The sequence below is a fragment of the Vipera ursinii genome, assembly GCF_947247035.1.
Source record: "Vipera ursinii genome assembly, chromosome: 7".
Taxonomy (NCBI): domain Eukaryota; kingdom Metazoa; phylum Chordata; class Lepidosauria; order Squamata; family Viperidae; genus Vipera; species Vipera ursinii.
This window is the reverse complement of record NC_139521.1, coordinates 10,730,016-10,753,726: the sequence shown is the minus strand read 5'-3', so window position 1 is coordinate 10,753,726 and position 23,711 is coordinate 10,730,016. Positions and strand designations below refer to the sequence as shown.

Below are 23,711 nucleotides of genomic sequence, written 5' to 3'. Positions count from 1 at the left end.
ATTACAGACTGCTGCTTTACTTTACATTTACATTACAGGGTCTATGTAATGTGCCAGCTTCCAATTTTGTTTTGAAATTAAAAACCTTTTTAAAAAGTCAAGTAGGACAGAAACAGCCAGTTGTCACCAAAGAGAGAACACATTAATATCTCCTGACATTGTATGAGCTACCTTGGGCATAAAATCTTGAAATAAGGAATAATTTTGCAAGGAATTATTTAGAGACTGAGGCAGCATGTAAGTTTAATACAGGAGGAGGAGGAAGAGGAGAAGACAAACCCTGACACCAATGTATCTTTAGAAAACAATGTGATTAAAGTGTTCCACTTGGTCAATAAAAGATATAGCAGAATCACCTTGTAGGAGAGAGGGGTGACATAAAAATTTAACTAGAAAATAAAAATAAACAAAATAGCAGCAGAATTTGCAAAATATGGTAAGCCTTATTAATGTCCACCATGAAAAGGGGGCTTATATTGTCTGAACTCAATTCATCCAGTGAGTTTATTTATTTTATTTATTTTAATTCCATTTATATCCCGCCCTTCTCCGAAGACTCAGGGCGGCTTACAAGCTTAGCAGTAGCCTTCATTCTATGTATATGCCTGCTTGTTAGGGCTTTCACACCCCCCCCAAGCGGCATTATTACAAAGTCAGCTTATTGCCCCCAACAATCTGGGTCCTCATTTTACCTACCTGGGAAGGATGGAAGGCTGAGTCAACCTTGAGCCTGGTGGAACTCGAACCTGCACTAATTGCAGGCAGCTGGTGTTACTTAAGGAGGCATTAGCCCACTGCTCCACCAAGGCTCTTATATTAGGATACATGGTCCAAATCCCCAAATGGGGCAATTAATAATAATAATAATAATTTATTAAATTAATATGCTGCCCAGCTCCCAGCCACTCTGGACAATCCATCAACGAATTTAACTATGCGCTGTGGATATGCTGTCAATTTGTACCCTATTTGGCAATGCTGCTTCTCCTGGAAAACAGCCATGATTTACATTCCACTTTTGGAAAACAACAACAACAACAAGGATCACTTTTCCTTTCTCGTCCCTTTCCATGAAGAATACGGGCCAAGGAAGAGAGAGTCAAGGACAGGGGGTCTTCATACATGGCCCTTTTATGACTTGTGGACTTCAACTGCCAGAACTCCTCAGCCAGAGGAATTCTGGGAGTTGCAGTCCACAAGTCATAAAAGGGCCAGGTTTGGAGGCCCCTGCTTGTGGACTTCAACTCCCAGAATTCCTCAGCCAGGCACGCTGGCTGAGGAACTCTGGGAGTTGAAGTCCACAAGTCATAAAAGGGCCAGGTTTGGAGGCCCCTGCTTGTGGACTTCAACTCCCAGAACTCCTCAGCCAGACACGGAATTCTGGCACGGAATTCTGGCACCCCTGCTTGTGGACTTCAACTCCCAGAATTCCTCAGCCAGGCACGCTGGCTGAAGAACTCTGGGAGTTGGAATCCACAAGTCATAAAAGGGCCAGGTTTGAAGGCCCCTGCTTGTGGACTTCAACTCCCAGAATTCCTCAGCCAGGCACGCTGGCTGAGGAACTCTGGGAGTTGAAGTCCACAAGTCATAAAAGGGCCAGGTTTGGAGGCCCCTGCTTGTGGACTTCAACTCCCAGAACTCCTCAGCCAGACACGGAATTCTGGGAGTTGCAGTCCACAAGTCATAAAAGGGCCAGGTTTGAAGGCCCCTGCTTGTGGACTTCAACTCCCAGAATTCCTCAGCCAGGCACGCAGGCTGAGGAACTCTGGGAGTTGAAGTCCACAAGTCATAAAAGGGCCAGGTTTGAAGGCCCCTGCTTGTGGACTTCAACTCCCAGAATTCCTCAGCCAGGCACGCTGGCTGAGGAACTCTGGGAGTTGAAGTCCACAAGTCATACAAGGGCCCAAGTTTGAAAACCCCTGGTCTAGGAGGTGAAAGATGGAGAAACCCGGCCAGATTTTGACAGCAGCCCAGTGGGTAAAGACCCTGCGAGCGAAGCCCAGGGCCGCCGGACGCGGGGGTCCAAAACTCCGGACAACCACCAGGGGGCGGCAAAGAGCAATGCTTTATTTTTTTTTTCTCCCCTTGACAGAGGATCCGTGCTCCATCAAGCGGCCGCCGGGAGGTTTGGAGCCCAAATCCGGCGGCCCTTAAGAAGAAGAAGAGGAGGAGGAGAACGTAGGAAGAGAGAAAAACGCCGGAAGAAGCAGCGCGTTACCGACCGGTCTTTCCCCCCGCCACGCCGCCCGTCTCCCCTTCTTACTCCGCGCCCGGAGGGATTTATCCTCCAGCCTTCGCAGCTCCCGCGAAGCTCAGTCACTCCGGGGCTCTAAAGTCCCGCCTTCTCCAGCCCAGCCGAACTTCCTGCTTCTGTCACGTGACAGACACGGAAGTATTCCGGAAGAGGCTTTGAGAGGGAGGCCCGGAAGGGAAGGGCGGAGAGGCGCGTTTCCTCAGCTGCTTCTTCAAGCCCTTTTCTTCCCCTCCCTCCCTCCCCTCCTTCTCTATCGTTCTCTTCTGGTTCCTTTATTGAACTATGGCCCTTTTATGACCTGTGGACTTCAACTCCCAGAATTCCTAAGCCCAGGAATTCAGGGAGTTGAAGTCCACAAGTCATAAAGGGGCGTTAATTCCCACCCACCCCCATCTCTGTTTCATTGGCAAGTTGGCCTATTGCAGGGGTAGGCAACCTCAGCTGACTCGGGAATTCTGGGAGTTGAAGTCCATGAGTCATAAAAGAGCCGAGGTTGCCTACCCCTGGCCTATTGATGGGATTTATTTATTTATTTATTATTTATTGATGGGATTTATATCCCGCCCTATCTCCCGAAGGACTCAGGGCGGCTAACAACAAAACATATAATAAGTACAGAAATCAAGATAAATATAAAATTAAAATCATCTGTGCAATAAATTAAAATTAAAAAATAAAAAATAAATTAAAAATTTATTGGCTTCTCTTTCCCCCACCATGGTTACGAGGCAGTGCTTGCAATTTCTCAGTCTTGCCGCTTCTTACAAGGTTTTCAAATGTCACTGAAGTGTAAACCCAAACACTCGCATTTTAATGTTTTTTTTTCGTACTTGGCGACTTTAAGGTCTGAGAACTTCAGTTCCCAGAATTCCCAGCCTCCAGTGCTGCTAATGACTTGAATTCCCAACCAGTTAAGAATTGTAGGATTTTAAGATATTCACACATATTAAATTTTGTTAGGTTTGAAATATACTGATTTGTGTGAAGAATCGACTGGGTCAGAGGTCCCCAATGGGCACCAAAGACCGGTTCTGTGGAGAAAGGTTTTTCCATGGACCGGAGAGTGTGTGGTTTTGCATGCTGCCAGTATCCCACGGATGGGGCTTTGCTTGTTTGTGCGGACCAGTTGCTGGCATGCCACAGCCCAGTACCGATCCACAGACCGGGGGTTGGGGACAAATGTTTATCAACAAATGTTTATCAACCTCAGCAATCTTAAAATGTGTTAAGGAGTACATCAGAGCAAGTCTGGTGTACTGGTTAAGGCACCAGGCAAGGAACTGGAAGATGAGCAACGAAGATGATTAGGGGACTGGAGGCTAAAACAAAGAACGATTGTAGGAATTGGGCATTTCTAGTTTAATGAAAAGAAGGACTAAGGATGACATGATAGCAGTGTTCCAATATCTAAGGGGTTGCCACAAAGAAGAGGGAAACAACCGATCCTCCAACGCTCTGAAGGACAAGAAACAATGGATGGAAACTAATCAAGGAGAGAAGCAACCTAGAACTAAGGAGAAATTTCTAATGAACCAGCGGAACGACTTGCCTCCGGAAATTGTGAATACTCCAACACTGGAAGTTTTTAAGAAGAGATTGGACAATCATTTGTCTGAAATGGTATAGGGCAGACATGTCAAACTCGTGATGTTGCGCGATGTATTGGGACTGTTTTGCCATTGTCAGCAATGGGGTGGGTGCGGCTTCCGTGTGATGCGTCTGGCCCGTGGGCCGGGAGTTTGACACCCCTGGTATAGGGTTTCCTGCCTGAGAAGGGGATTGGATTAGAAGACCTCTAAGGTCCCTTCCAACTCTGTTACTCTGTTACAGGGTCTTGTTGAGTCTTTAGGAATCAATATTGACATGAAGATTGTACAAATATGTACAGTATGTGTGTATGTATGTATGTATGTAATATACAGGCAATAACACATAGTGGCTTTGTTGCCAAGGTTGTGATGGCAGTGTACCAACGTACAATTTTTGTACCAGCGTACTCTACTCCACCTTGAGGAAAAAAGTACATTGGCATTGTGGTGTAGAGCGGTGTTTCTCAACCAGGGCAATTTTTAAGGTGTTACTTTAGCGCTCAGAATTCCCCAGCCAATGGATGTTGAAGTGACACATCTTAAAGTTGCCCAGATTGAAAACAGTTCTACAAAGATGCATTCCTAGGAAAGGAAAGAAACTGTTGATTAGCTATGTGAGTGGAGCATCAATTAAAGTGGTGGTGGACAACCCCAGGGATCAAAATTAGATTATGTATTGTGTACTTGCCTACATTGCCTTAGTGTGCAAGAATGCAGGGCAATTAAGAAATATTTAAATCAAAATGAACAGAGAGTTGACACAAATGTGGCAAAAGTAATAGAGAAATCTCTTTAATTTTTTTTCAACTCGTACTGAAAATGCATCATGGCAGCGAACAGGATAGGATCAGTTCTAGCTAAATGAATGGCACCACAAAAATATAATCATAACATCTTAACAGAAATCTATCTCTGTCAATTAAAAATATTTGTTCAAAATATTTGTTCATATATTTTGTTAACTGAATAACTTACACATTTGAACTATTGAGCCTTGACTATGCAAATAAGTGTACCATCACAACAATTTAAATTTATTATCCAATTCCATATCAATTATGTTTTAAGATATATACCTTAAACATATAAAGACCAAAGCAATAGAGAAACAACTGAAATTTAACAAGTATAAAGGTAAAGGCAAAGGTTCCCCCACACATGCGTGCTACTCATTTCCAACTCTAAGAGCTGGTGCTCATCTCCGTTTCAAAGCCGAAGAGCCAGCGCTTGTCCGAGGACGTCTCTGTGGTCATGTGACCGGCATGACTAGACGCCAAAGGCGCATGGAACGCTGTTACCTTCCCACCGTAGTGGTCCCTATTTTTCTACTTGCATTTTTACGTGCTTTCGAACTGCTAGGTTGGCAGAAGCTGGGACGAGTAACAGGCACTCACTCTGCTACGTGGCACTCAGGATTCGACCCGCCAAACTGCCGACCTTCTGATCGACAAGCTCAGCGTCCTAACCCACTGACCCACCGTGTCACTTAACAAGTATAGAACCACATACCGGTAATTTTTTTTTAAAAAAACTTTATGTAATTGTTATTTTTCACATATTTTTATTTTGTACTGAAAATTAACAAGTATAGAACCACATAATTTTCAGTACAAAATAAAAATATGTGAAAAATAACAATTACATATTTTTTTAAATAAATGGTGAGCATTTATAGTTGGCTAATTGATTTTGCTTCCAAGATGCCTTAAAGTTCTCTTACAACTACCATTACATTATCATGTCTATTAAATATTGAGAGTGTTAACAATTTGCATTACGTTTTGAGATTTGGAGTTAGAGTTTGAAGATCTCCACATATATATATATATTTAAAAAATCTGATTTTGTCCTGTTTTGACAAACTGATACATTCCAAAGACACTGATGTGACTCTACTAAAATATATTCAATGATGAATATATTATAACTTTTTGTGAACAGGGATCATACCAGAAATAAATATTGAAGTAAATAATACAGCACTGAGAATCTTCTGTTTAGCGGATGATTTGGGGTTTTTTCTGGCAGACATTTTAAAGGGAATTGAACTTTAATAAGTAAATTAAAAGAATTTGGGGGACTGGAAGGTTTCAAGGTTAACAAACAGAAGATAAAGATGTTAACAAAATATACGAAGTTAAAAGATAAAAAAGAACTGATGGATAAAATAATTTGGAAGATTTTAAAGACTAGAGCAAAATTGAATAACAAGGACTTTTCTTCTAGGATTAAATGAATAGCCAACTACCATGAAGCTTTGTTTTATGACCGCAGTAAGATTACTCCTATTCAAAAATGGAAAAAGAAGAGAAAAATTCTGGATATAAATGTATATTAGCCTAAGAGGGACTTGTATTTTAAGTAGTATACTATCTTCTTATTTCTTTTTCTTCTCTTTTTTATTGTTGTTGTTTTTAGGACATGAGAAAGGTAATAGTGTTGGGGTGGCCTGTATGAAGAAAAAGACTTAAATACTTAAGTGAAATTAACTTTGAGAAAATCTCAACCAGTAAGAATGTTTTGAACATTGCGGGGAAAACAAACTTAAACAAGAATTTTGTAAACAGGATCTATGACGAGGGATGATCAGTTAGAAAAGAAGCTTTATATTGATGTGGTTATTATTTGCAGAAATATTAGAAAAATGCCTATATTGTTATTTATCAAAATAATAAGAATTGCATTAATGCAAGGTTGGCAAAAGAGAATATTATTGGAAAATCAAGCAAAGCTACTATGTGGACTACAGAATTATAGAAACTAATTGTTATTGATTGTTTTTTAAAATATAAACCCAGATGACAAGCTGTTTAGCAACTATTAAGGTGATTATGTTAAAAAATCAATAAAATATATTTTCCAAAAATGGAAAAGTCCTACACTACAACAGAGGAATGGCTAGTGAAGATGATGGAATGTGCAGAGATGGCTAAACTGACCTCTTTGATTAAAGAAAAGACATTATCTACATTTATGGAAACACAGACTTTTTGCATGAAACAGAAAAAAATGCACTTATGAATTGTTTTGATGATTAGAAAAAATATAATAGAAAAAAGTTTTTTTGATAATTATAGAGTAAGAGATAAGTTTGCAAGCATATTTTTATTTGCTGTAAAGCAGACATGTCAAACACAAGGCCCGGGGCCCAGATCCGGCCCGCGAAGTGGTTTCATGCGGCCCGCGAAGCCATCCTGGAAACAGTGAGGGAACACCCTCCACTGCCTTGGCCCTGGCCCAGAGACCCTCCTTCTGCCAGAGACCCTCAGATCTGTCCCACTCCTGCCCAGACCCCCATAGGCACCCTTGATGCGAATGATGTAGAGCTGGCCATGCCCACCCAGTAGGCCATACGCACTCTAGCCACGCCCACCCAGTAGGCCACACCCACCCGGCCCCCTGAGGGCAACCGCAATGCTGATGCAGCCCTCAATGAAATTGAGTTTGACACCCCTGGTGTAAAGGATATAGAATATATATATATATATATATGCTTGTCCAAGGACATCTCTGTGGTCATGTGGCTGGCATGACTAGACACCAAAGGCGCACGGAACGCTGTTACCTTCCCACCGTAGTGGTCCCTATTTTTCTACTTGCATTTTTACGTGCTTTCAAACTGCTAGGTTGGCAGAAGCTGGGACGAGTAACAGGCGCTCACTCTGCTACGCAGCACTCGGGATTCGACCCGCCAAACTGCCGACCTTCTGATCGACAAGCTCAGCGTCCTAACCCACTGAGCCACCGCGTCTTTATCTTTTTGTTTTATTTATTCTGTAACAGTTTATGTTAGTTTTTATGTTCTTAGAATTTTTAATAAAATTTATAAAACAAAGAATTTTCTGTTTATCTAAATCTTGAGATCACATCCCTGATCAGACTTTAGAGTAATTTCCTAATTGGAGATAATAAGAAGCAGATTTGTTGGCTCAGTACAAATACAGCATGCATCCAATCAATGTGGATATTCATTGATTAGTTTCATTGTAGAAAAAGGTTTTGTACAATAACATAAAACACTTACATGTCATTGTGCTAAGAAGTTTACAACTTAAGACTGGTAAGCTACACTCTGGCTAGTTCAAATACAAGTATGGAGAAACCATTTGCAGCACCTAAAGTTTAGCATTCACATTTTTTTATATAATGTAAGCATTTAAAGCTGATAACATGCAATCTGAACACAATTCAACGGTCATAGTTTGGGATTTTCAAGAAAGCCAAACCTATCAGTTTGAGCATCAGATGGGAAATAAAAACAATGTTCAGCCTTAGTGAAGAATGAAGAACGAAAAACAAAGTTCATTCAGCATGGTATGTCAGAAATTATGCAAGCTTGTATACACCAGTTCTCCCAAAGAGGAGTATGCCTAGGCATTATATTTCGGTTCTTTCAAAAATCAAAACAGTCATTGGGGGTGATGAAATGCATGCCACGATTTCATGATCAAATAGTGTGAGTTGCTTACTTACACCAGAAGCTGAGATGCAAGTATGCAAGGCCATATTTTGTTTCCTGAAATCACTATGCATATATAGTTTTTGCATTGTCACAGCTTGTTGCAGTATCATTGGACCAAAGGCAACAGAAATGTTTTTATTTGAAAGGCCACAGAAAATTATTGCAAAGGCAATTAAACTCAATTTGCATGTATAGTTACAGAGGATTGATATACTTCGTGCAAGTCTTTTTGGCTTCCATTGGAAAGTTGGGGAAATAATATATAAAAGTAATGCGTACCAGAATGTTGTGTAGCTTTCCAACAGAAATATCTAAATGACTGCTAAGAAGCAAGCCAGTTAAGTTCAGCGGGGCTTACAGTTAACCTGAACATGCTTTGTGATGCCGAAAAACACTGACTTCAGGAAATTGGTACTTAAACATTATCAAGGCTGAAAGAACAATTGGCTAAAAATGGTATGAAAATTGAAACCCTGATACAGTACTGAATATCTAGCTTTTGGGTAGCCTTATTCAAAACTGGATGTAGCTATAACAGTCAACCTGACAGAGGACACAGAGAAAGACACACAAGATTGAATGCATAAAAGCAGATGCTCATAAGTACTAAGCAATCCCCATTATTAGATGACCAGAGTGCTTCATCATTAATGTAGGTAAAATCAAAGTTCACAATCTTCAGATCCTTTTGCAGGTACATCTCATTCAACTTGTTTAATATTCTTGCAAAGGAGTATTTAGATGCACAGCTGTAAGCTTCCCAAGTGTAAACTTGCTTGAAATGCATATCAAACCATGGGTTATCCTAAAAGGAAAAGACATGTTTTATTTGCGGCCTTTCTGTTCAGAAAGAATGTTCAAACTCACATAGAATTCAAAATAACATGCCGATACAAGTTAGCATCTACAGAACAATACAGGGAGTCCTTGACTTACAGCCACAACTGAGGCCAACGTTTCCGTTGCTAAGAACACAGTTGTTAAGGGGGTTTTGCCCCATTTTACAACCTTTCAAGCCGCAATTGTTCAGTACATCACTGCAGTTGATAAGTTGGCAACTCGGTTGTTAAGTGAATCTTTGCTTCCCATTTGACTTTGCTTGTCAGAAGGTCACAAAAAGAGATCACATGACCCCGGGACACTGCAACCATCATAAATACATGCCAATTACCAAGCGCCCAAATTTTGATCACCTGACCGTGGGGATGCTACAATGATTGTTCAGTGTGAAAACCGGTCTTGTTACTTTTTTCAGTGCCATTGAAGCTTTGAACGGTCACCAAATGAATGGTTGTAAATCAAGGACTATCTGTAAAATGTACTATATAGAGAACCATTGCCCTTCTAAGACCTGACCAAAAAAGATTGGTGTTGTTTGAATTTCTGAAGACAGTGCAGGGACAAAAAGAGCTCTTATCCACATGCAACCTAAGGAAGGGTTTGACAGAGGAGGCAAGCGAGATTATTAGAATATCGGATCGCTTGTGGTTGGAAACCAGCTTCCAATTAATGAGATCTTTTAGTAAGGCATGCAGTCCAACTACGATAATTTTGGAAGTTTTCCAAGGATAGCTTCAAACAGAGCAACAATTAACAATAAACCAAGGATGTGGCAAAGACACATGAGCATCCCTTTCAGTGCTGCTGAAGTTATAGTGTCAAAATAGGCAGATTCATGCTGTGCTGCCACTACGTGGCTGTGTGGAGAAATCACAATGTGGGCAGTCAGACCCTCCTACCTTATGATGTATTTCCTTTTCCCTCCCCTTTCTGGGATGGACTTCCTCCTCCTTTGTTTAGTTTAGTTTTAGTTTAGTTTTATTTAATTTATATACCGCCCTTCTCCTTGGTGGGGACTCAGGGCGGTTCACAGGGCATATATAAAAAAGACAATACAAAAATTAAAAAAAAAGATTAAACCCATGCCCAGTTAAAAACAGTGAACAAGTCTAAAACAACTATTAAAACCCATCCCCATCAGGCCAGACCAGCTATTTCGAATAGGTGGGTCTTCAGGTCACGACGGAAAGTTCGGAGGTCTGGTGCCATCCGGAGCTCCACCGGCAGTTGGTTCCATAATGCCGGAGCGCCCACAGAGAAGGCTCTCCCCCTGGGTGTCACCAGTCGGCATTCCCTGACTGGCGGCACCCTGAGGAGGCCCTCTCTGTGGGAACGCACAGGGCGGAGGGGAGTTGACGCCGGCAGCAGGTGGTCCCTGAGGTATCCCGGACCCATGCCATGTAGGGACTTAAAGATCGTTACCAAAACCTTGAACCTCACCCGAAAGACAACTGGTAACCAATGCAGCTCGCGGAGCAAAGGTGTAACATGGGAGTAGAGAGTCCATTCTCTTTTAGCCTGAAGACATGGGGTAACTTGCAGACTCAATATGCAGTTCCTGGGAATACTACCATTTTCTAACCTTAGAGATACCTTGGAAATATCTTGGAAATGTTGTACAAAGGTCATCTGAATGCATCCACCTACTGTATTCAACTCTACATGCAATAACGGTATTTCTATATGATAAAAGGTGTCTCTACGAGTTCAAAACTATCTGGAGAGATCTGTTAATGTTAATGATATCTGTTTATACAGACCATAGAAGTCTTGACAAGAGATTAATTAAAGTACAACAGCCTCGATCCAGAATAGTTAGAAAATGGTAGTATTCCCAGGAACTGCATATTGAGTCTGCAAGTTACCCCATGTCTTCAGGCTAAAAGAGAATGGACTCTCTAGGGACAAAGGAGGAGGAAGTCCATCCCAGAAAGGGGAGGGAAAAGGAAATACATCATAAGGTCAGACTGCCCACATTGTGATTTCTCCACACAGCCACGTGGTGGCAGCACACATGCCTCTTCACATTTATTTATTTTTTTCGTTTTGCAACAATAATAGTAGTTTGCAATTGCTATATTCATAGTTAGCATTTCTATAATTACTTCCTAGTATCCCAAGTTCAAATGGGAGGTGGAATGTTCTTGGAACTGCTGAAAGGACTGCATTATAGGCAGGAGGTAGGTGGGGTCTTCTCCATCCCCCTGTTGACACAAGACTGCCCAGTGTTAACCTAAATGGCCTCTTTTGGACCATTGGTTTGAAAGAAGGGTAAAAGAGGCCATTTATGCTAACATTGAGCAGCCCTCTCTCAACAGAAGGGGAGGGAGAAGACACCACCTATCTCCTGTCCACCACAATGTCCTTTCAGCAGATCCAAGAGCATTCCACCCCCATTTGAACTCTGATACAGGTGACCCTGAAGGGACGGATAAACCCTCAAGTGGCCTCAAGAGCTCTCAGGAAGAGTCCTAACAACCAGATGACTGCAGAGAAATATGATCCTTCCAATCTCCCCACCCATCCTGTCAGAATTCATCCTTCCATTGCTCTCACCATCCCACCCAAACTGATGAAGCTTCTTGGATGACAAGCGAAACGTCTTCCTTGACGGGAAAAAAAACCAAGTCCAGTTTCCTTTTGAAAAAGCACCTTTGAGACATCTATAGCCTGGATGACCAAAAATCTCCACGGACGTTTACATTCTAGCTATGACATCATCACCAACAGAATATATGCCTTATAATAAAATGCGGCACTTACAGCATCAGCCTCTTTTCCATCTATCATCTCCAAATCATCTAGAAGCCATTTTTCAGATATTTCATAGTTCTCATCGAGTCCAGTTCTATAGTGTTTCACCACAGATATTTGTACTTCTTCACCTTTGGACACTGCAAGATGAATGTTTGATTTATGCCCACAATATATTTTCATACAGGATGCAAAAATAAAATCTTTATTAAGGAAAAAAATGTCTTCTGATAGCATTTGGTGACTTAGGCCCAGCATTTCTAAGATTCAGCAATTGCAGTTGCTTTTAGCATTCATGCCATTTAAACTAATTTGGCCTAATTAATTAAGGTATAGGCAGGGCTTTTTTTCTCATAGAACGCTCAGAACGGAGTTCCGGCACCTTTTTTGGATAGAACCTTGTAGGGTAAGCAAGGCGGGTTATATGACATGTGTGAGTTCCGGCACCTTTTTCTTTTACAAAAAAAGCACTGGGTATAGGTATGATATCAAAATATACATAACTAAATAAAATGTACAAACGGTCCATATTTAAACTTAAAAGGGCAATTTAAAATTGGATTTGAAGCATATTTACTTTGAAATAAGTTGGACTTGTTTCCAATCTATGACTGAATTCCCAACACCAAATTCTTTAATAGTGTCAATAATTTACTGATGGGTCAAGGTTTGTACATTTTTTTTATTTTAAATATAAGTAGACCTCATTGCATCTAATGTATTACAACTAAAGAATTTATCATGTTATTAATGCCCAATTTTACTTTTGTGTTGTGTCTTTTAGATTGGAAATCTATTGGAATATAGACGGGTTTTTTTAAAAAATAATAATTACAAATTACTCTGAAAACTTTAACTGTAGATCAGGGAAGTCATGATTTAAAAGAAACAAGCAACATAAAGTCATCTTTATCCCAGCACTGACCAGTAAAACAAAGTTTTGAAATATAGGATAACATCGATCTCAATAAATGTGTAGCCTATATGCTATATTAATTAACTATTTTTAAATAGCTTGTGCAAACTATAAAACATGAAACCGAAACAACTAAAAATATAAGTTTAAAAATTTAAATACAATAATTACAATGAGAATTGGTAAAGGTTAGGCAAAACTTTAAGTGATGACTAAAAATACTAAAATAGCTGACAAGAAATATAAAATTATTGTATTACTGAAATCTTTAAAAATATGTTTAATATTAATAGCAGGGATTATACAGATTAGTAGAGAGTAGAATAATACGTTCTGTAAAGGAGTGATTATGACATAGAGACTAATGAGTTAAAAGAACAGTTGCAATAATTGATTATTTGCATTTTAAAGATGGTTCCAACAACTGAGAATAATTTGAAAAATAAATATCAATAAATCAATAATTTGATATAGTGGAGCCATAGAAATACTATAGGAATTCTAAAGCTGTAGGATAGATTGGGGAATCGGAAAAAAAAAAAACATGCATCCCAGACAAAGGCGATGACAACCCTTTTGCTATAACATTACCAAAAAATCTGCTTGGATACAGAAATCAAGTCAAGCTTGAATTAAAGGTGTGTTAGTTTTTCTTTACTATTTACAGTAGTGGTCAAAATTAGTAGTGGAAACCTTTTGGGAAAAGTGTACAGTAGAAATGCCACCTTTGGTTAATTTTCCACCAATTTTTCTTCTAATTTCTTTGTAAACTGTAGCCTTGTTCACTTAATAATACTATTTTACATCGCTTTCTGGGCCACCAGTCAACTCTTTGCAACATTACTTTAATTTTATTACATTTTACAAGCTCGCTAAATGAAAGAACACAAAAAAACCCAACCAACTTGATAGCGATCACATAACACACTGACAAATGTCCTCCTGTCAGCTTCAATACATGACCTCAATAACCGAATCCGATAGGCTCATTGCCAAAACAAGATGACACCTGATTGGCTCTCTAAACACGCATGCTCATTGGCTACAATCAGATGACAGAAAGTTGTGCTTCCTTTTTCTGGTTATTTGGCTATAACTTTCATAGAATACAGTACGGATAATTGAACAAACTTTGTTGCATTACATTCTTGATTGAATTATCTTTCCATTGATATATAATTTTATGGTACTACTCCAAAAAAAAAGTGGTATTATTAGCCGTCAAACCTCAAAAATACACTTTTCCTAAAAGGTTTCCCCAATTTCGGCCACTACTGTGTCTGCTTTCAAGTAAATAAAGCCGTAACTGTCATTTATCATCATTATACTGAATAACAGTCAAACGGATACTTCTGTCACAGGCAAAGGCCAGAACATGCCTAGGGCAATTTTAATTACTTTAGTCTCCTAAATATGGCAACATCCGAGTACCACCAGTCGTCTAGCAAGGTGTCAAAAACTTGATGACCAAAAAAAAAAAGGAAAAAAAATGATGAAGTACAGGTAGTCCTTGACTTACAACAGCTTGCTTAGTGACTATTCGAAGTTACAATGGCACTGAAAAAAGTGCCTCTCAAGCCACAGCCGAGCAAGACGCCTGCCTGCCCGCCCAGCGGCGCTCTTCCTCCTGTCCCAGATTTTCATTGTTGTGAGCATTTCTGTTGAGGATTGGCAGTGGGGGTGGGGTGGGGGGGTGTTTGTTTTTTATTTCCCCCGTCTGCTGGGTGGTTGCAGCAGGTTTTGGTCACTTCACATGACCCTGGGACACTGTGACCATCATAAATATGAATCAGTTGCCAAGCATCTGAATGTAAATCACAAGACCTTGGAGATGCTGCAACATTCCAGCTGATCGGTGCTTCTTCTGGGCTCAGAAGCGCCAGGATCAGCACAGAGATCCAGCTGGAGCCTGGCGCTGATCCTGGCGCTTCCACTGAGCCCTGACAGCCCCGAAGAAGCGCTGATCCTGGGGCTTTCGCTGAGCCCTGACAGCCCTGCAGCTCCAGCCGTCTCTCGCTCAGGCTTGTGCGGTGCTGCCACCGGTTCAGCTCATTGCCCTCCTCCGCTACCACTTTTCTAGGATGGTCGCGTACCACCTGCCAGGTGCCAATGTACCACAGGTGGTACCCGCACCATTGGTTGAAAAGCCCTGTCCTATCATTTCTGAAAAACGTTGCCAAGCAGTCACTGAGAATCGGATACAAGAAAATTGGGAGGGGGAAAAAATTGTAATTTAGCAATCGCTTAGATTCCTTTCAAAAATAAATTTGAACATTTACATAGATCCTCTCTGAGCAATTCAATGATCAATCAGATCGAACTGGAACTGAGCTTCTTCTAAAGCCAAAGGGAATGTGATGAGAAGCACAGGGAATGAGGTGAGTGTTCTCAGAGGGAACACTAAAATAGATTTCAGCAAGCAAAAGGGATTCTGTCTTTTAGAATGATTTTTTTTCCCAATATTTGTTCAGATTTTATTTCAAATGGCAAATCTGCTTGGATGCAGAAAACAAAAATGGCGTCCACAGGAGGGAGCTCAGAGTAAGAGCCATCCTTTTCCAATGGATATCCTGACAACGCATCCATGTCCCAAAGGGAAGACATGAAGCAATATTAAATTTAAGAAATCATTCACACACACACACATGTATATACATTTGCTTGCACGCGCATTATCTTGAGGAAGTTTCTTATTTTTTATGCACGACTTTGCTCAGAATTGATAACTTCCTATCAAGTTTTTAACTGCAGATAGCATGGCACAATTTCCCCCCCCCAACTTTTTCCCCCACCCTTCTTTGAAAAAGAATTCATTTATCTGATTCTGTCCTTTACTTCACTAAATATAATGTGAAGTTACATTTATCTTATCCTCTCTAACATTCCAAGCCCAAATTCTGCACCTATCCTCTCTTACTGCTTTGGGTATATAAGTACTTTTACTGATAATATAGGAGTTCCTTCAATACTTCAGGGAAAATGTCTACATTCTCTGCATATCCTGCACTGAGGAATAATTAGCAATGTAAAAAGTTGCAATCAGTGCCTCCTCTAATTAATTAATCTTTACTTAACATGTTATTCAGTGAAATCAATATTGCAAGTCTAGATTTTCTTGACACACACGTTTAGGATACAAAGCACTTACTTAAAATAGTGATAATATATTATGAAAAAGAAAAATCATTAAGTCTAACAATGGAGTACTCTAAAGAAACATGCAGATGTTTCTTAGCTACGATATTTTTTCTAAGACAGTATGAGATATTTTACATAGATGGAAGTACTGCTCAACAGTATCACTTCGCTTAATTATAAAAATGTGCCAAGGAGTGATATTAGATTGGCAAAGTAAAAAGTGACTTGCATCAGTTATTGGGCTATAAAATATTAACGTCAAAATAAGTACACTCTTACTTATATTAGAAACAAAAATAAGAGAAAAAGGATTATTACATTATATAAGTAAAAGTGCCCAAACTAGCCATTTTAAAGCCATAGATCAAATATCTTTTATTAACATCCAATCATATTATTGCTGTTTCTCTTTAGATTTATTCTGCTGCTTTCTATGGAAAAATAAAAAAATTTCTTATTAAAAAAAATAGTCAATTTGGCCCCTTCCATGTAGGAAGTTAACAAAATAGACCAATATATATATATATAGATCTAAAATTACTTAAATGTGAATTACTTTCAGATGTTTATTATTTCAGACAGCATTTAAGGAAATATACTGTAGTTTCTCAAGCACGTTTCATCCACGTTAGCAATAAGAATTTACAGACTAGACATCTAAAATATTTATTGAAAAAGTTAATCACATCAAATTTTGGGGGGAGGGGTACTGCCTGATACTATGAAAGGGGTTAGACTATGAATCTAAATTATTAATATTTAAAATCCATGCTTGTGCAGTTCATTAGCCTTTTAATCCTGAACACCTTAAAAGCCTAATACCAGTCAGCTACTTTGAAGGGAACTATATTGAGTTCCATAGATCTTAATTCTAAGTAGACGCATTTAGGTTTACTGTCTTATTTTAGTTTGGAGTGACATTTATTGAAAATCCTTATAAATACAGCTATCAGATGGAGATCCTGTCAGACTACACAACTTAACTACTTTAGTACATTCAAAACATCAAGTATATTTAAAGCATCTCCCTAGCAGCAGTTATGCAATAACAATATATATATATATATATTGCTTCTCCCAGAAGAAGGAAGCTGAAGCCACCAGCCTGATGATGACGGATGGGATTTTGTCGAAACGTTGCTCTTACACCCTCAACTCTAGGTGGGGAAAAACCCGAATGACCAAAGATCCACATACAAACACCCGCGAAAACCTCAGAAAACATATATATATATATATGCTAATTTTCCTTATGTCCCAACCCCATTTACCTGAAGCACAGAGATAAAACCGATCTTGGCCTGAACACTCAATTTCAATGAATCCATACAAGTTTTGCCCTAGAGATCTGAATAGCTTCTTGTTGAGATCCTCCTTCAACAGTGATGACATTGCCTTAGTTTGTGTCACAGTTAGGGATGTTCTGTTTCCACTCCCTTTAGCTTTTTGTCCGGTGTGGGTTGCTTCAGAGATTAGAGAGTTAATTCTGTGACCAAACCATCAAGCCACCAGGTTCCAATTGTCCAGCTTGCTGGCTAGAGAAGCAGCAATAGCAGTAGCCCCATTCAATGTCCGGCACCTCCAAAGTTCCTCTGCTCTGCCATAGTTTGTTGATGAAAATAAATATCCACTCCTATGGGACTCAGCAGCCCCCTGGCTCTCATGGGGCAGAAGCATTGTAAACCAAAATAACGCAAAAGTTCCCATTCGCACTAACTCATTTTGCTCCCATTACTCCATAGCTGCCTGAAGGTATTGATCTGAGATGATTTTCCATTTAGAATAAGACTATTGGCGGGAGCCGGGAGCAAAAGTCACATCTGCTCACACGCTCTCATCTGCAGAACTGCCGCTTTTCCTGAACACTTAACTTTTGCCACAAGTGTACGTGCATCATTTCAGAAGGAAAAGGAAAGCCAGCCAATTCTGGCTCCAAACCCTCCAATTGGTTCAAAAGAGAAAAAAAAAAGCTTCGATATTATTGCTAGGTCTCCACTCTTAGGCATCCAAGAAAAATCTCTTTATCATCCAGGCTAGAGTGTTGTGGAAAGTAACCATTTCTTTGCTAGTACTTTATCACAGTAATACGTCAGTGTTATAAATACTTTCCAATTATGATAATTCATCTCCTTCAACACTATCTAGAATACAGTACGTGTCCCTCTGCAAAGATTGTATGATGTCTTTATTTATTCTGTGTAGCCCTCATTACTTTCCTATTTTATTTATTTCTAAATTGTTTTTATTTAAAACAATTGACCCCCTTGTTTAGGAGGGTGAAAAGAAAAAAAGGATTAAAAAGTATTAGACTAGTAAACTGCTTGGAAAAAAAGATTGCAAAAAACAAATCCTCAATCCTCATACTTTGTTGATATTTAATAAATCATTAAATATCATTAAATATCCATTATCAATATAATTAATTAATTTTGGCGCTAATTGACTGATTTTTTCCCCTTATATTCACCACATCTTTCAAAGACAATTAGTAGCACAATGCCATGAAAGACTCTTTTTACAACTGATATTTAAATCAACTTTGAATTTTTTGTACCATCGGAAATGTAAGACAGCTAAAATTACAAAACGTAGCTCTGTTACATTTTCCATTTGGTGCACAAGAAATTCAAAGGTAGTATAACCACACACTCTTATCTATGTCTGTATGGGAATAACGCTCAATGAGTTCAGTAGACATTGTTCCTTTGTAAGAATACACAGGTTTATAGCCAAGCTTGGAATTCCAAATAGTTATTTCAGAATAAGCACACTCTAATTAAATGCAGTTTAATTAGCTTATTAAAATATTGTTGCAGGAGATGATTATTCACTTTTTAAAGACCTTTTGGCTTAAAAATAATATTCTCTGGCTATCATTGAATCCATAATCCCTTGTTCACACATACTTGTAAAGTGTAAAACGGACCAATCACAATTTTGTGGTGAGAACTGTTCATAAGCCGTATGGTTAGTTTTGAATTGGATTACAGGGAGTCCTTGATATACAACAGTTCAAAGTGACTTATAACTGTTTTTTTACACAATCATTGCAGCATTCCCATGGACACACAATCAAAATTCAGATGCTTGACAATTGACTCGCATTTATGACAGTTGCCGTATCCTGGAGTCATGTGATCCCCTTTTGCAACCTTCTGACAAGCAAAGTCAACGGGGAAGCCAGATTCGCTTACCAACCGTGTTACTAACTTAACAGCTGCAGGGATTCAGTTAACAACTGTGGCAAAAAAAGTCGTAACATGGGACAAAGTTCACTTAACAGCTTATTAGCAACAGAAATTTGGGCTCAACTGTGGTCATACGTCAAGGACTACCTATAATTGACAGGTCTATTGGGTACGGGTAGATGTGTTGGGTAGGACTGATTACCAACCCTCAACTATTAGGCAACTATTCGGCAGAAGGGCGGTATAGAAATTCAATTAAATAAATAAATAATAAATAAAGTAGAAACAGAAAAATTCCGCTAAGCACTGGAAATTCACACCCAGGAATAGTATTAAGAAAGAACACCCAAAGCTGCTTTTTTGTTTTTGTCTCTGCATGCTTACTTTATCACTCTCTCAACATAGGTGCTTCCCTAAACCAATTAAAATTCAAGGTTAAAAGGAAGTTTGCACATTATACATAATGTTCCACTATAAGAGGGGTAGGCAACCTTGGCTCTTTTATGACTCGGGGACTTCAACTCCCAGAATTCCTGAGCCAGCCATGCTGAGGGGAAAGGGAGAGGTTTCCAAGCTGAACCATGCTGACTCAGGAATTCTGGGAGTTGAAGTCCACGAGTCATAAAAGAGCCAAGGTTGCCTACCCCTGCACTATAAGAATAAATACCAACTAACTGTATTAAAACAAATATTGTGGGGAAAATAACTTTGTTCAGGGAGAGGACGACAATGAAAACAAAGCATGGGCCACATGGTGCATGCAGACAGGGCTGGGTTTTGGTGAGAGTTTAAAGTCATATTCTGTAACTCTGACATGTCTATTTGAGGATTTAACTGTCGTCTTCCCGCAAAATGGCAGAAATCTGCACTCAGTTTTCAGTGACCCATGGAATGAAATAGTTCAAGAGACCACAACGATCACATAATGTCCACATAATCTAACCCAGTGCAAGGGGGCAGGAAAAGCAGTACAGTATAACCATCTCCAAGCTGCACACTTGAGAAAAATATGTCTATATATTTTAATTTAGGCTGGCTACTTGACAGCCCCTCCTCTTCGCAATATACTACTCTTTTTAAGAGCTACCTAGGTTCAAGACAGCCTTTTCTCTTTTCTTTCTCTTGGGCATGTTCGGTTATATGTGTAGGACAAGGCCAAGATGGCAGCCACAATGGTGTAATCAAAGCTCCATTGGGTTTTCAGGTGTGTTGCACACTAACACCACAGACAATGCATTTCCTTTGTCATTAAGACACACAAAACAGGGGCCCAGACGTGGAACTTCGACTGCACCCCAAGGCTGCCATCTTAACTTTTCTATCATCAATAAAGAAGAATATTTGTAGCTCAGGGTTGAAATGAACATAGAATAATAAATAGAGTTGGAAGGGACCCTGGAGGTCTTCTAGTCCAGCCTCCTGCTCAATCAGGAGACCCTACACACCATTTCAGATAAATGGTTGTCCAGTCTCTTTCTGAAAGCCTCCAGTGATGGAGCACCCACAACTTCTGAAGGCAAGCTGTTCCATTGTTTGACTGCTCTCTCCGTCAGAAAAATTATCTTTATTTCTAGGTTGCTTGATTAGTTTCCATCCGTTGTTTCTCATCTTGCCTTTTGGTGCTCGTCTTTGTAGGAGCCCTTCAAATATGGGAACAGTGCCATCATGTCTCCTCTAGTCCTCCTTTTCATTAGACTAGACCAGGGGTAGGCAACCTCGGCTCTTTTATGACTCATGGACTTCAACTCCCAGAATTCCTGAGTTGACTCCTGCTGATTCAGGAATTCTGGGAGTTGAAGTCCATGAGTCATAAAAGAGCCGAGGTTGCCTACCCCTGCACTAGACATACCCAATTCCTGTAACTGTTCTTCATACGTTTTAGCCTCCAGACCCCTAATCATTTTTCTTGCTCTTCTCTGGATTCTTTCCAGACTCTCAACATCTTTTCTGTATTGTGGTGACCAGAGCTGGATGCAGTATTCCAAGTGTGGTCTCACCAAGGCTTTGTAAAGCGAGACTAGAACTTCACGTGATCTTGAGTCTGTCCCCTCTATTAATGCAGTTCGATAATCCCTCTATTAATGAGGGGTCCCTGGTGCTTTCTGCGTTTGGTTGTTTTCTTACAGAAGTTTCATTGCCCACACTAGGTAACACCATCAGCGCTAGCGCTTTTCTGATCATTCCCGAGGACCTTCCCAGCCAAGATTGATGATGATGATGATGATGATGATGATGATGATGATAATAATAATAATAATAATAATAATAATAATAATAATAATAAGAAGAAGAAGAAGAAGAAGAAGAAGAAGAAGAAGTTGAAGTTGTTGGAAGGGACCATGGAGGTCATCTAGTCCAACCCCCTGCTCAGGCAGGAAACCCTATACCAGGGGTCAGCAACCTGAAACAGTGAAAGAGCCACTCGGAACTGGTTCCCTCACAAAAGGAAAAAATGGGAGCCGCAAAAAATGTGTGCGCATGCGCGTACATGTGCACACGCGCAGAACAAGGTTTGACTGAAGAGTGGAGCCAAGGTGTGATATGCACCTACCCTGCATATTTGAATTGATTGGTTGAACTTTTTTAGTCCCACTTTTTTTTTGGGGGGGACTGCACATGACAGAGGACTGGGAGCCGCAGGAAATGGCTGAAAGAGCCGCATGCGGCTCCGGAGCCACAGGTTGCATTTCAGGCAAACGGCTGTCCAGTCTCTTCTTAAAAACTTCCAGTGTTGGAGCACTCACCACTTCTGGAGGCAGGTTGTTCCACTGGTTAATTGTTCCAACTGTCAGGAAGTTTCTCCTTAGTTCTAGGTTGCTTCTCTCCTTGACTAGTTTCCATCCGTTGCTTCTTGTCCTGCTCTCAGGCGCTTTGGAGAATAGCTTGACTCCCTCTTCTTTGTGGCGGCCCCTGAGATATTGGAAGGCTGCTATCATGTCCCCCCTCACCCTTCTCTTCATTAAACTACACATACCCAATTCCAGCAACCATTCCCTATATGTTTTAGCCTCCAGTCCCCCAATCATCTTTGTTGCTCTTCTCTGTACTCTTTCTAGAGTCTCGACATCTTTTTTACATCATGGTGACCAAAACTGGATGCAGAATTCCAGGTGTGGCCTTACCAAGGCATTGTAAAGTAGTATTAGTACTTCACGTGATCTTGATAGCTGGAGGAGAAGAACCCTGTGCTGGGGTCACTTCCAGTCTCCAGCCAACCTGTGACTATCATATGGGGCACAGAGTCCATGTCGACCTCCAAGCTCAGTCTGCCCCCTCCCGTTATCCGGGCCAGGACCACCGACAAGCAGAAATCCAACCGATGTAGCCCTGTGCTGGGGTCACTTCCAGTTCCAGTCTCCAGCCAACCTGTGACTATCATATGGGGCACAGAGTCCATGTCGACCTCCAAGCTCAGTCTGCCCACTCCCGTTATCCGGGCCAGGACCACCGACAAGCAGAAATCCAACCGATGTAGCCCTGTGCTGGGGTCACTTCCAGTTCCAATCTCCAGCCAACCTGTGACTATCATATGGGGCACAGAGTCCATGTGGACCTCCAAGCTCTGTTTGCCCCCTCCCGTTATCCGGGCCAGGACCACCGACAAGCAGAAATCCAACCGATGTAGCCCTGTGCTGGGGTCACTTCCAGTTCCAATCTCCAGCCAACCTGTGACTATCATATGGGGCACAGAGTCCATGTCGACCTCCAAGCTCAGTCTGCCCACTCCCGTTATCCGGGCCAGGACCACAGACAAGCAGAAATCCAACCGATGTAGCCCTGTGCTGGGGTCACTTCCAGTTCCAGTCTCCAGCCAACCTGTGACTATCATATGGGGCACAGAGTCCACGTCGACCTCCAAGCTCAGTCTGCCCCCTCCCGTTATCCGGGCCAGGACCAGCGACAAGCAGAAATCCAACCGATGTAGCCCTGTGCTGGGGTCACTTCCAGTTCCAATCTCCAGCCAACCTGTGACTATCATATGGGGCACAGAGTCCATGTCGACCTCCAAGCTCAGTCTGCCCACTCCCGTTATCCGGGCCAGGACCACAGACAAGCAGAAATCCAACCGATGTAGCCCTGTGCTGGGGTCACTTCCAGTTCCAGTCTCCAGCCAACCTGTGACTATCATATGGGGCACAGAGTCCACGTCGACCTCCAAGCTCAGTCTGCCCCCTCCCGTTATCCGGGCCAGGACCAGCGACAAGCAGAAATCCAACCGATGTAGCCCTGTGCTGGGGTCACTTCCAGTTCCAATCTCCAGCCAACCTGTGACTATCATATGGGGCACAGAGTCCATGTCGACCTCCAAGCTCAGTCTGCCCACTCCCGCTATCCGGGCCAGGACCACAGACAAGCAGAAATCCAACCGATGTAGCCCTGTGCTGGGGTCACTTCCAGTTCCAGTCTCCAGCCAACCTGTGACTATCATATGGGGCACAGAGTCCACGTCGACCTCCAAGCTCAGTCTGCCCACTCCCGTTATCCGGGCCAGGACCACCGACAAGCAGAAATCCAACCGATGTAGCACCTCGGTCTAACAAGGAAGGGGAAGCGCCGCCTCGACCGCCCG

At 41.1% G+C, this 23,711-nt stretch overlaps 2 protein-coding genes across 7 annotated transcripts in view; both read right to left on the bottom strand.

Annotated features, from left to right (window-relative positions):
- Positions 1–2,357, bottom strand: part of EXOC1 (exocyst complex component 1) — a 47,183-nt gene extending 44,826 nt beyond the window's left edge. For all 6 annotated transcript variants that reach the window (XM_083367235.1, XM_083367236.1, XM_083367239.1 and 3 more), the window contains exon 1: positions 2,264–2,357. The gene's annotated coding sequence lies outside the window, so the exon portion shown is untranslated. The remainder of the gene's footprint in view (positions 1–2,263) is intronic.
- Positions 2,358–8,843: 6,486 nt separating this feature from the next.
- Positions 8,844–17,345, bottom strand: EXOC1L (exocyst complex component 1 like; the record flags this gene model as incomplete). Its single annotated transcript, XM_083368067.1, has 3 exons — positions 8,844–9,110; positions 11,909–12,039; positions 17,225–17,345. The coding sequence occupies 3 exons, from the start codon at positions 17,343–17,345 to the stop codon at positions 8,844–8,846; spliced, it is 519 nt and encodes a 172-aa protein (XP_083224193.1).
- Between the last annotated feature and the right edge of the window lie 6,366 nt (positions 17,346–23,711).